The following is a 13,194-nucleotide window of genomic DNA, read 5'->3' as shown; positions in this document are numbered from 1 at the left end:
TAGGGAAAGGAAGGGGAGCCAAGCTGACCCCAAGTTAACAGCTGTATGGTTTGCAATCCCCAAGCTGGCTAGTATGAAGTTCTACTCAAGCTGCAGTCACAGCAGTAAATGCAGTGTAGATGTCTCCTAAATCAGTATAATGCCCAATGTAGTGACATTGGTTTAACCACCTAGTGTAGATGCAGATGCACCTACATACACAGCTCCATTAACACAAGCATGTTCACACCAGGGAGTTGCATTCATTTAAGCTGGCTGTTGTCAACTCAGGTAAATCATATGACATCTGCATGGAAAGCAACTCCTACCTTTTCTGTGATTATGAAAGTGAGTGAAGTGTGAGGCCCATTGACTAGTCTGCTGAGCTAACCAGCCCTACAAAAAGCCAAGCACAGCTGAATTGCAGGATGAAAGCCTGGCTGGGAAGCTTTTATTATATACTGTTCTCTTTTTTATTTTGCTGTCTTCCCCTCACTCCCACTGCCCTTCCTTCTCTCTCTTCTCTTTCATGGTAAAACTACTTGACATTTTCCTTTCTGCATGAAGAAAACTAAATCCAAGTATGGTTACCTAATGCAAATCTGTTATCCATCAGTGCGCCTCTTCCCATGACTCAGGGTCCGCACAGGAGTCAGTCCTAGAAGATACAGGGCGACCACTTACAAGAAAAACAAAAGCAAAAACATTAAAATTGGCTTGGCCGGGTGCAGTGTTCACAGAAGCTGCAGCCCCCCTGCAAGAGCCAAAGGCAGAAGCAGGGGGTCAGAAAGAGAAAGAGAAAAAAAAAAGCACTAGTCTTGAACTTGTTCTCAAGAGCCACAAGGACCCTCCCATGTGGAAGAGTGAAGGGTGAGGTACTTTAAGTAACAGCATTTTCCACTCCCACTCCCCCAAAGGAACAAGTCACTGGGAACACAGCCAGTTCAACAAAAGTGGGCTCTGCTGGGATGGCTCCTACAGTCCCAATAGATACCAGGCGATCTCCAGGACTGGGGGGCTGGTGCTACCACCTGGTCCACAGGGGAACAAACTCTGTCCCTTGGGGAACAGTCAGGAACTCTACATAGATTGTCTCCCTCATTCTTCCTGTTTGCAGGTATTGCTTAAGGAGAATGGGGCTCAGGCCCCTCTCTAATTATAGAGTAGGTGAACTGGGAATGGGAAATTCTCCTTTGCTCCCAGGGACAATTTTCTTTTCTTCTTCTTTTTTTAATTAAAACATTCATTCAAAGCAGCCTTTATCCAACTGCCATTGTACAACCAGCATGCTGTCTAATAGAACTTTTCTGTGTCCACTGACACCAAGAAAAACATTTTAATTTAAAAAAGCACAGGAATAAAGTGACCTGTATTGTGGCTGCATTGTAGAAGGTGTTTTCCTGTGTCAGTCATTCACTGCCTGCTATTGCCTCTCTCTCTCTCTTTCTCATTGAGCAATAACATGCCCAAAAGAAATGCTAATTAGTAATGGGAAATAATTAGAAAAAAAAGTAAATGGGAACTTCCCTCCACAGCCTCCTGAACAGCTTTTTATGATGGGAAATAATAAGGAAAAAACCCATAAATGGGAGCTTCCCTCTGCAGTGTCCTGAACAGTTTTTCACAAACATCTGTGCAAATGAATTGGATTTTGGCACAGCACCAAGATTTCCAAGTGTCACAAATTAAGTACCATTTCACCAAAACAGCAGGCACCAGCAGGGGGCTCAGGAATACCATGGGTGACACTGAATGCCATTTGCTGGAAAGAGGCACGACTTACCTGTCCTGAAAAGTGTTTCCCATCTGGGAAACTTACGACCAGTCAACTGAGAAATATCAGAGCAGCTTTTTGCTGGCATCTCTTTAGTCACATCACATTGCTGTGTCAGTTTGCTCATTTCTGAGATGGGTCTGACAGCTTCCACCTGCCTCGCAGGAGAATTAGGAGGCTTAATGTTTAATCATTTTGAGAGCCTCAGATCAAAGGGAATCCTTAGACCAGCTTCCTCAGATGCTGAAGGTAAGCTAGTGAGACTTTTATTAATAAAGACAACAGCCCTATTTCTTGCACCTATCCTGCCTTCCCTGAAGTTGCTTGGGGTGTTTGGCATATAAACATAGTCATTTATGTACAAAGGTAACTATGGATTTGCTGATGTTTTATTTTGCATAGACTAACCCTGTGACATTTGTTCTTTTCAAGGCCCTAGCAAGAAGCACACCAGACCGAGAGAAAAGCAACTTCACCAATGAGTAAGTAGTACATGAGTATTATGTTTTTCAGACAGCACACTGCCCTTTCACAGGTGACATTTTTTGTTACTATTCCACTAATCAGCTTCATAGCCTGTATGTTGCATGTCTCAGGATAGAGTAGGCCCTTTCTTCATTCTTTACTCCATTATGGCTGCGTCTACATGAGATGCTGACTGCACAATCATTACTGCAGTCATTTAGTACTTGTATAAACAAGTGGCAGGGCAGTACTTGTTTATACAAGTACTTCTAATTGACTGAACAAGTACTAAATGACTGTGTAGTAACTGGACTTACTGCACAGTAGCATCGCTGAACAACTTTTAGGTGATGCTGACTATGCAGTAGTGTCGTGTCATGCTTCCTGCCACATGACACTGCTGCACAGTAGTAACGAGCTACTGCGCAGTTAGTGTCTCGTGTAGACATGGCATATGGAAGAGAGGATAGATACCCACAGTGCAGGTGTAGGAGTGCTGTATGCACAGGCTGCTCTGGTCCATCTGGTGGCCAAAGCAAACATTTGCTCACATCAGCACTGTTAGCTGGGTGCAGACTGCAGCAACAATACTTGCAGGAAGACAAGGATGTGCAAAGGATTTTCAGTGGCACTCAGGTGAGCTGAGCCACCTCCTCATCACACTTCCAGCAGGGTTACTTCTTTCATCTCCATATTTATTCCCTCAGTTGCACAGTTACAGAGAAGATACTCAGTGTTTTGGCCCAAGCAGCTGGGAAGTACAAAGAAGGCTGGCTGGAATAAACTTGTCTGTAGAGCAAGAAAGGAAAGGAAGAATGAAATAGTATTTCTGTTAGCAAAAATGCAGTCTGCTCCATTACCATAGCCTTCAGGGAAGAGCCCTGGAAATAAGTCAAATGTGTGTTTTAATGGGACCCTGATGAAACTGAACGGCCTCAATATATTGCCCTCTCTCTCTCCCCAAACAGTATGGGTTTTTATTTTAAGTCTCCATTTTTTAAGCAGCCTCATCTCTCTAGACTGATCTAGAATCCTTGTGAACTGAAAACCCAGGCTGTCAGACTGTGTCAGCTACTCTGAACCAACACTACTGATGGATGTGACAAGAGGAGCTCACATGCTAGCGAAACACTTTTTCCTGCCCTTGGGCTCAGTAGCTCTTTCTTTTGAGTCAGCAGGGAATTGAAATGGATCAGAGTCTTCTTCTCTGAAGTGTTCAGGGAGCCATGTTCTCTTCCGCTTCCATCTCCAGAGATCAGGGACAAGGCAGAAAGCTCATGCAGGAGTCCTCAATGCAAATAATTTCTGAGATCTTCCAGCACCCTTGCTTCCCTGTGCCTTACCATCCCAATGCTTTACTTTGTCCTTTGTCATCTGCTTTGTCTTGGAATGGTTGCTAAGCCTTTAAGAGACCTGTCCTAGCAAAGATTCAGTCTAAATATTCCCAAGTGGAACTTAGAAGCTACAGGCTCTAGCTAATTCATACCATCTTAAGCCTCTGGCAGAAATGTGCTTCTCTCTCCCATTTTTAATTGCAAAAAAGATCACTGAAGTTTCAATACATAAAATGGCTTATTATGGAAAATTCTCCTAAAGGAAAATCTAGAGAATCTTTGGGTGATATGGAGAGATGGGTGAAATATGTAACAGCTGCATGTCTGTCATGGAAAAATCAGGGCCTTACATGTACTAGACTACTGTCTCTGCTCTACCAGTTTTAGGAAGCCTTAAGCTGAAAGAAAGTAAATTATATTTTCACCTACCCTAGTATCTTTGAACCTGCTGCAGCAGCATGTAGACTCTTTTCCTGTTCCCCTCCTACAGCTGACATTAGCCAGTTAAATATGTCTGCTTCTTTCTTTTTTCTGAAGTCATTCTGCTCAGCTCACGGATGGTTTTTGTTTCTGTTCTCTACATTCCCTCCAAACTGTCAATATGTTTTGGTAAGAAGGCATCTATGCCTGATGGAGCTGCATTGGTGCCCCCTCCCAGCCCTTGTATTTTTTTAAAAACCTGCTACACTGCAAACTCTTCTTTATGTGCTTTTCCCCCCTCAGCATTACTGCTCTTCAGGTTTCTCCCTCCCATTGAGCAGCTGTGTTTTGAATTATTTTCCTCCAGATGTGTTAATCTAGTCTTTTCCAGCACAGAATATGTAATAGTTCTCAATTAGATTGAATAGACAGGACACAAAACTGCCTGAAAGCAGCTGCAGTTCCCTCATTTTCACACCTGACCCTGGTGGGAGCACCTGGGGGCCTGCTCTAACATCTGCCATCATTTCAGTATTGGGCACAGTGTAGTTCTATTCCACCATGCCCTCTACACACCACGTCCAGCACCTAGAACATCTCTGATGTGTCTTTTCTCTCACTTACCCATGTGGCTGATGCAGACTGGTTGTCAGTGCTCTCTTCTAGCAAAGAGTTCCCTTACATAAGAAAAACCCTCTGTTAGCTATCACTGGCTATTTTAGGCAACTCTAAGTAGACCAGATAATTCAGCTATTTAGGTTTTCAAATAATATCCGCAGGACCATATTACGCTTCTCTAGTACCCTATAGGTTTCATCCCTATTGAATTCTACAGAACTTTTCACACTGAGGGAGGTAAACACAGTAAAGACTAAGCAGCTTCTTGTCTTTTCCAGGCAATCATCCCCCCCTTCATTAGTTTTCAGTTCAGTCCTGCTTGTTCATTGGATGCGAGCATGTGAATTTTTTAAGTTGACAGTAAGTTTGGTTTTTCATTAAGTTTGGTTTATACTAAAAGAGATTTTCTGTCATCCTTAAGTCACTGGTGAAGGCCAAGACACCAGGAATAATTAGGGGAAAAAATACTATGTAAAGAGTGAGAGAAACAGTGAACCTTTTGTGAGTCTTCAAATGGAGTTTTAGAAATCTTGCCAGGGGCTCTATTCCTGATACATCATTCAACATTAATAAAAACCTAGTGGAGGGCCTGTCACATGGGAGGATGTAATTAATAAATCATATGCCAGTTGTAGGCCTAAATTGGATTTCTACATTTCCTTTTCCCAACTGTTGCAAAGTATTTGTACCTTTTGGTTGCTACATGTTTCCATCTTCTGGGCATTGATTTCAAGCATTTTTCCAGACTAATTACTGCATGAAAATCCAATTATTTCCACTCTGTCAAAAGAAGGAAATTGAATGGAGAAATCAGCCGAAGACTCTGCTTGCTAAATACAGCTTGCAACCATCTATGGCTCTGCAAATATGCCATATAAGTAAATTGCCTTTCTTTTCAGAAACTCACAAGACTTGTCATGCCAGCTGATCACCAGCTGGTCTGCACAGGAAGCACAGGATTTGAACGGACCTCCCAGGCCACTGAGTCCAATTCCCTGTATTCACAAGCAAATATTTACCAGAGATCCCTAAAAAAATATCCACTCTTTATGGACCATAAGACACAAAACCAGAAACACCAAGAATGCCCTACAGCAGGCCACAAGTAGAAGCGGGGGAGACAAAGACATTGCCAGTGCCCTGCCACTTTGGTGGTAAAGAAGTAAATGATTAATCTATGCACAGAGAATCCTAGGACGAGGATAACTCTGCATGCTACAGAAGAGTGTACACTACCCCTCCATGCTGAAAACTGCTCCTAGGTAATCATGAAAGAACAGTGCTCAACAAGTGTACATGCCTCTCAGGGATACCATGCATGTGTTCAGTACTGCTTATTTTGAAAACTGAATAGAGTCTAGTGTTAGAGAAGAGTTCTTAGGTTCCTTCACTTATGATTCTCATCAGTGCATCCTACTTGGTTCTGACTACTCAGCATGCAAGCTTCCCATATGATTTTAGTTGGCAGATGCAATTGGTACACTATTCAATTTTATCCACACAGGACTTCAGGTAGGTCTATTGACACTAGTTCATGAGTCCTGGAATGCAGCTGGCATCATGCCATTTGATATCTCTTCCCTACTCAGGAACCACGTACATAAAAATGTGAAGAAATTGGCTCTTTCCTTTTGTTTTTTCCCCACCATTGGAGTCACAAAAACTAGCCTCACCAAAACCCACATTACACTGAATGAAGCAGATGGAGGAAACAGATTAATGACCTCCCCCAAGAAAGCATACTTGTACTGCTGTTATATAGCATCTATATGAATGACCAACTGACCAATCTGGAAACAACATGTTTCGTCTATGCAGATAATCTGTGCATAACAGCCCAAAACACTGGCTTTGACCATGCTGAAAAATCCCTAAGCGAGGCACTAATTGGCCTAACCTCATACTACATTGAAAACCAATTACATACCAACCCAGCGAAAACACAAGTATGTTCTCAGATAAGAATGTTGTTGATGAATTCAATATTGCTTACCAAATTGAGGTGATCTGAAAAATCAGATTAGATTTAAATTAAATTAAAAAAACAGAATACACCTTTTATTCCGTTGCAGGTCCCTACTCCCCAGAGAGACTCCAACAGGCCCCCAGTTCATCTGGCAGACTCCTGCAGTCTCCTTCCCCCCATTTCTCCTCCCTGTTGGAAGGTCCTATAGGAAGCCCCATGCCTCTGGCAGGCTTTCTTGGAAGACACCCATCTCCAGCTGCAGGGATGGGTCTTTTCTTGTCCCTTACCTTATTTCCCATTCCTGTGCTGCACTGGAGTGACTGAGTCCACAACTCAGAAGAGATGGGGGAGAACCCTACTGGGCTGCACCTGGCCCCTTGGAGCACACAAGGCTATCCTAGTATTACAGGCCCAGGCAGAGGAATTGTGTGGTAAATCACTTGGGTAATTCTACAAATGGTATTTAGAGAAATAATTGTTATCCCCAGGTATTGAAGCAATGATTCTACTGTTAAACACTGGAGCAGCTTCTTTAAGGGAACAGGACCTGTTGGGGAGGGAGCAGGAGATTCCAGACACTCTTGAACACAAGTCTGGACACCCAGATTTTTTGCTCCCAGTCTTTCACAGATCTAAGTGACTATAGTCTGTCTCAGAGCTTGGATTTCCTTTTACAGTAACTAGATATTGTTCCCTTAACCTGCAGATGTCCAGTCCAGCACAACAAGAAGCCTGAGGGGCAGTCCACAATATCGTATGATTACTCTGAAGAAGAGCTCATGGCGAGTATCGAGCAGGAATACTGCCGCTGAAACCCAGTGCTGTGAACAAATTTCTAGGGCATGTATGGAGCAAGAGCACTGTTGAAGGGGAAAAGGCAAGTGTTATATGAGGGAGAATATTACCTCTCAGGGTGCTGGCAGTGTGGTATGACTTTGAAGCCAGTGAATAAGTTATCTCTGGCACGCACTGGGCAAGATAGCCATTCATGAAGAAACTTCACTGACTGCTGAACAAAAGCAATGCAGTGGGAAAAACCAAGGTCTCATTATTTTCATTTTCCAAACTAATACTAGTTAGAAAAGGCTTTTAAGTATGTGTGTGTGAAGACTTGCTGCATTTTAAAGAATGAGATGTCCCTTTCTGAGAGACTAATTTTCCAAGAGATTCAGCAAATCATTTGGTTGCATCTGGTAAGACATTGTAGAACCTTTACCTACACCATCATTGAAGAGTTGTGGGATAAATTCACTCCTAACGCATGCAATTTGCAGTAATTGCAATTGGTCTAAATTTAACCCAACATTTTTTCAGTGTTCTTCAACACACACCCTCTCCTTCTTCCCCTCTGCCTCTTCTCCCCCTGACCACACACACACAAGGAAGAAATAAATCATCCAAAATGTAAAGATTCAAATTGCATTGTTTAAGCGGGTGAGGCACTGACATCAAATAATAGGTGTGGGACTTGTTCTAATTGTGGACATCTCCCTGGCTCCTTCTGCTAGCTCCATTCTTCTGAATGGGTACAGGTCTGAAATAGTCATGAATCCTGTTTCTTGAAAGGGAAAGATTCTTGTCTACCTTCTTACCTACTGCTCATGGAAACAGAACCTACGTGGAAAGCAGAAAATTGTGACATGCCTGAATTCAGTACTTCATCTTTGCTGCTGTTGGGACAGCCACTTTGAGAAGGGATTTAATGTTATGTAGGACCTTAGTTCACAAATCATTGCTTCTTCATTGGAATTCATTGCTTCTGGTTTATATGTGATTTTGTCACTATGCTTAATCTACAAGGAAAAACACATTTCCCACTAAAGACTGAAACGTAAAACAAAAAACCTAAATAGCCAAAGATTTCACAGGCTTTCAATGCTTATAGACAATGAATCCTTATATTTTTAAGGTTTGTGCCTGCATTTTTGCTGGACTGTAATATGATACAAATGTTTAATGTCAGAAGTAGAAAAATACCTTATTTCTTTCCTCTGATGAGATTTCATCTGGCATATTTTATATATCAAGGAGAATAAGGCAAACCAATGACATCAATGCTAATGGAAACAGTGGGATACACCTTAGGATGTTAAAGTTTGACCTTGCCTTTGTGCTTGCATATAATATTCGTGAAATAGAAACAAATACATCCATGTTTCACATACCCATTAATAAAGGAAAAAATGTTGATCTGAGATAGTCAATCTTCTTTCACTCCAACTGTAATCCTTCCATGTTGTCATATCCAAGGATGCAAAGACAGAACAAAGTGCACCTTTGAGAATTCTAGCAGAAGGGGTCGTGTCAGGCACCTACAACCTCTACTGATCAGTTGGAAAGGAAGTAGTGTTCCAAAAAATAAAACAAGAGCTGGCTTATATACTAGAATGATGGTAGTGACTAGCAGGAAAAGTGATTTTTCCTTCCATTTTATTTCCAGTTTATGATGGCCACCTTCCTTGGGCAACATCCATTTGTTCCTAAGACAAAACACATTCCTATTTTTAAAATGCAGCTTGTCTAGCCATCTTTTTCTGTCCCCTAAACATACGAGTTACACCATGCATCTCTCCCATCATTTTAGAAATTATCCTCCTGTGAGACAGAAACAGCCCAGGGTGCTGTGGACAGGAGTGACGTGTAGAGCAAGTCTATTTATCCTGACCAAGAAAATGAAATATTCTCCACCTCTTGAGTATTTTCCCCAGCCTAGTAAGACCCTTTGACACAAAATTATACAGGACGTACCACACTCTGCAAGATTTAAATACATGCGAGTGCCTTGTTGGTTACTATAAACAGTATCTAATTTAAAGAAGAAAAAACACTTGCTGAGAGGAGAAAAGCAAGGCACAGTTCACATGACCAGCTTCACACTTGCTATTTGAAGTAGTTTACACAATTTCTTTGCTGATGTGCGCAAACATTAACTGTCAGGGTTCACAAGAGCACCAAGCCTAGCAGGAGGAGTCAGCAATGAGAACTGGCAAGGTTGCAGGGATGAACCGCAGGCTAGAGGCAGCCGAGGACAACCCTGCGTTGCAAAGCAAGGGGCGGGATCCAAAGCCAAGAGTCCGAAACCAAGCCAGAGAACTAACCAGAATCGGGGTCAGGAAGCAAGTCAAGGTTAAGCCAAAATTCAAACGCCAAGCCAGGGGGGTAACCAGAGTCAAGAGCCAGGAAACCTGAGGAGTTACTAAGACAGGAGCCACTCAAGGACTGGAGACCACCAGAGTGCTGTGCAGTATGGCTCAGGTGCCAGAGGATTTCCTTAAAAACAGCACCAGAACCAATCAGAGGGAGGGGACTGGACTCAGCTGGCCATGCTGAATGCATTAAGTGCAGCTGACCTAGTTACACAGGCTGCAGGTAGGAGCCTTACATTGACATCAGAAGACTCCGTGATAAAACTTGCAAAGTAATTCTTAAAAGACAGTCAACTAAACCAAAACCCCCACCATCACCCGCCACCACACTTGGAAGTTTGTGCACACTCAGAAGCTGCGTGTGTTCAGTTCCTGATATGGTGCAAGTCAGAGTTTACCCATGCAAAAGGGCCCCATGGAAGATGCAACACACAGCAGGTAGCAGACAAAGGAATTCTAGTACTTTCAAATCTTGTATTTTCAAATGTTACTAGTTTACCACAAGTTCCCCTGAACCAATACAATTGTTTTGCCTGTCTGCTTCTATCTGAGCAACTGGGAAATGGGGTTACTTCTGGAGCAGTTTCTTTGGCTGGCTATGGGCCAGCTGACTTTTCCGGAGGGTTTGAAAAACTGGCCAGGAACAAAGTGAGCTAGGAACCGAGGGAGAATCAAAGAAGAAGCTGTGGCTTACTGTGTGAGCAAGTGAAACTGAGAGAACAATCACATCCCCTACAGAACAGTGGCTCGAAGAGTCATTTGGCCCATATGTATTACACTTCTTGTGCAGCCTTTCAGGCACCTGTACCCTGTACGCCTTCCAGCACCCCTATAGCTGAGGACATAAAGGAAAGGGGGCTGCAACCATTTTCATCAATCCCTAATCCCAGTTGCCCAGGACTCCACGGAAGCAGAGAAGGAGAAAAGAAGGGATGGGCACTAGTTCTCAAAGAGGATAGCTAATGACTAAAATTACTGCAGCCAATTCCTTCAGTATCCTATGGTACATCCCATCCGGCCTTGCCTATTTGTCTCCTTCCCTATGTTTGCTGCCAACTGCAGTCCTCATTTGGTAGAAGCCCCTATTTGTGAAAATGGAAGTAAAAAAAGGCATTAAATACTTCTGCCAACTCTGCATCTTCTGTAACTACTGTATTTACTCAAAACCAAGACAAGGTTTTTTCTTTCACTCAACATGAGGAAAAAGCCCCTCATCTTGGATTCAAGTTCAAGGTTCTGGGAGGATAGACTGCTGTTGCAGCTCAGATTCTGGCCTGAGCCTGGGTTGGGGCCAGAATCAGAGCTATAGCTGCTACTTGTCCCCTCTCCTGCCTGCCCCTGTACAGATTCTGCCCCTTCCCCCTGCTGGTTACTGTCAAGCACAGCTCTAGCACTGGTTCTATCCCTTCCAAGCACAGAGCACATGCAAGCTTCTGATGTTGTTGCATGGCCAGGCAGGAGACAGAGCTTGCATTGCTTCTGTGCCCAGGAGAGAATGGAGGCAGAGCCGGGGCTGGAGCCACACCTGACAATAAGTGGGGGAGGTAGGGAGCAGAGGCTGGGCTGCAGGAAGGTTGGTGGTGGGGGAGATAGAAGCTGTAGAAAGTAGGCAGGGGGCACAGGCAGCAGACTGTGCAGGCACCACTGGGAGAGGGGAGGCTGAAGCAGAGGAAAAGTGTGGGGGGGGGCATCTGGCCACCCAGTTACTTGCCCTCCTGCTGATGCTTTCTTCACAATAGCAGTGGGTGGGAGGTGAATTTAAGATGACCCTCTGATAATTAGATATTATACTTGGAAAATTATAATGAATGTATACATTTTCCTCCTACAGAATCTAATAACTGGGAGTTATCTTAAATTCAAAGTCATCCGAGATTCAGGTAAATATGATAGATTACCTTCTCACAAGACAATCACTCCTTCTTCGATCTCTCAGTTCTAATCCTCAAAGGGAGCTTACAAAACATCTTTTGTAGACGGGCCTACAAACATCACTTCATAAATATACTGGATACAAAAAAATCATGGACTTAGTATAGACATTGGATTTATGACACATTACAGCCTGCCTGATATTTGACACACCAAGTAACGGGTCTGCAGCTGACCTCTTGCATTCCTTCTCCCCCTCTCCCCCTATCTCTACCCTTTGTCTTCCAAACTTCCACTCCTTTGCATCTTCACAGATTTCTTGTTTACTTGAGCTTTTCTACCTTGGAGAACGCATAACAGCAGCAGAGCCTCCCTAGGCCTGAAGAAGGGTGTTTGTGCCCGAAAGCTTGCAAAGAACATTTTTTCCAACTATTTAGTTGGTCTAATAAAAGATATCACATCTACTTAAAGAGCCTTGCCTGCCTATAAATTACCATCTGCATTCCATAAGGGACCTATGGTTTCCCTGGTCTTCCTCTTACTTCTGAGAGACTTGTGGAATCCCTTTTTATTGCCCTTTATGGCCCTTGCCAACTGCATCTCAAATCATGCCTTGGCCTTCCTAATTTCCCCCCTGTAGGCCTGTACAATGCTGTCATACTCTTCCCTCATACTATGACCAAGTTTCCACTATTTATAGGATTCCTCTTTGAGTTGCAGCTCATGGAAGAGATTGCTGTCTAGCCAGGCTGACTTGCTGTTGCACTTCCCATTTTACCATCACATCAGGATAGCTTGCTCCTGCACCACAAAAAGAGTCTCCTAAAAGTACAGCCAGCTCTCCTGGACTCCTTTTCCCCTCAGACTCGTCTCCCAGGGGATCCTGCCCATCAGTTTTCTGACTTGGTTAGAGTCTGCTTTTCTGAAATCCAATGCCCTTAATCTGCTGCTCTCCTTCCTTCCTCCCCTTAAGGTCTTTCACTCTCATTTTGTGGTCACTGTCAAGTGCACCCATGGTCCTATCTAGGGTGGAGATAGGATCATGGGTCCTTACTTTCCACCTTCATGTTCTCAACCCATTCTTCCCTGTCTGAGAGCAGCAAATCAAAAGAGCTTCCCTCAAGCTGACCTCTACCATCTGTAACAAAAAGTTATCCCAAACACACTCCAAGAATGTACTGGACTGTCTGTGTACTACCATAGCTCCCTCCCAGCAGATGTCCCAATCATTAGTCCCTTGCTGTAATGATTTAGGTCCTACAGTGAATAATGACAACTATGAATGAGGAAAAGAACAGACCTTTAATGGTACCACCACACAGGGTCCCTCTAGCACAAACCATGTGGCTGCCCCCATCTTGATTTCTTCTTACTCTCCAGGGATCCTGTTCAAATTCCTCATGTGGTAAGACATTCCCTTCTAAGGGACCGTCTCCAAAGTCTAACTCTTATCACTACACTCATGAGAATCAGGTCCTGCAATTTGGAAGCTTCTGCCAGTTGTTTAAAGAAGGTTTCATCCACCTCCTTCTCCTGGTTTGGAGGCCTGTAGCAGGTGCCCACCATGACTTCTCCTGTGACCTTTATCCAGAAGCTTTCAACAGGCCTACCTGCCACTTC

The 13,194-nt window shown here is 43.5% G+C and overlaps 1 protein-coding gene across 1 annotated transcript in view; it reads left to right on the top strand.

Annotated features, from left to right (window-relative positions):
* Positions 1 to 8,751, top strand: part of CYS1 (cystin 1) — a 34,205-nt gene extending 25,454 nt beyond the window's left edge. Inside the window, exons 4-5 of the mRNA XM_025201831.1 lie at positions 2,186 to 2,235; positions 7,263 to 8,751. Coding sequence (XP_025057616.1) covers positions 2,186 to 2,235; positions 7,263 to 7,368 — 156 coding nt within the window. The 3' untranslated portion in view covers positions 7,369 to 8,751. The remainder of the gene's footprint in view (positions 1 to 2,185; positions 2,236 to 7,262) is intronic.
* The last annotated feature ends 4,443 nt before the right edge of the window (positions 8,752 to 13,194 follow it).

The sequence above is a fragment of the Alligator sinensis genome, unplaced genomic scaffold (genome assembly GCF_000455745.1).
Source record: "Alligator sinensis unplaced genomic scaffold, ASM45574v1 scaffold678_1, whole genome shotgun sequence".
Classification (NCBI taxonomy): Eukaryota; Metazoa; Chordata; order Crocodylia; family Alligatoridae; genus Alligator; species Alligator sinensis.
This window is presented reverse-complemented; position numbering and strand designations above follow the sequence as displayed.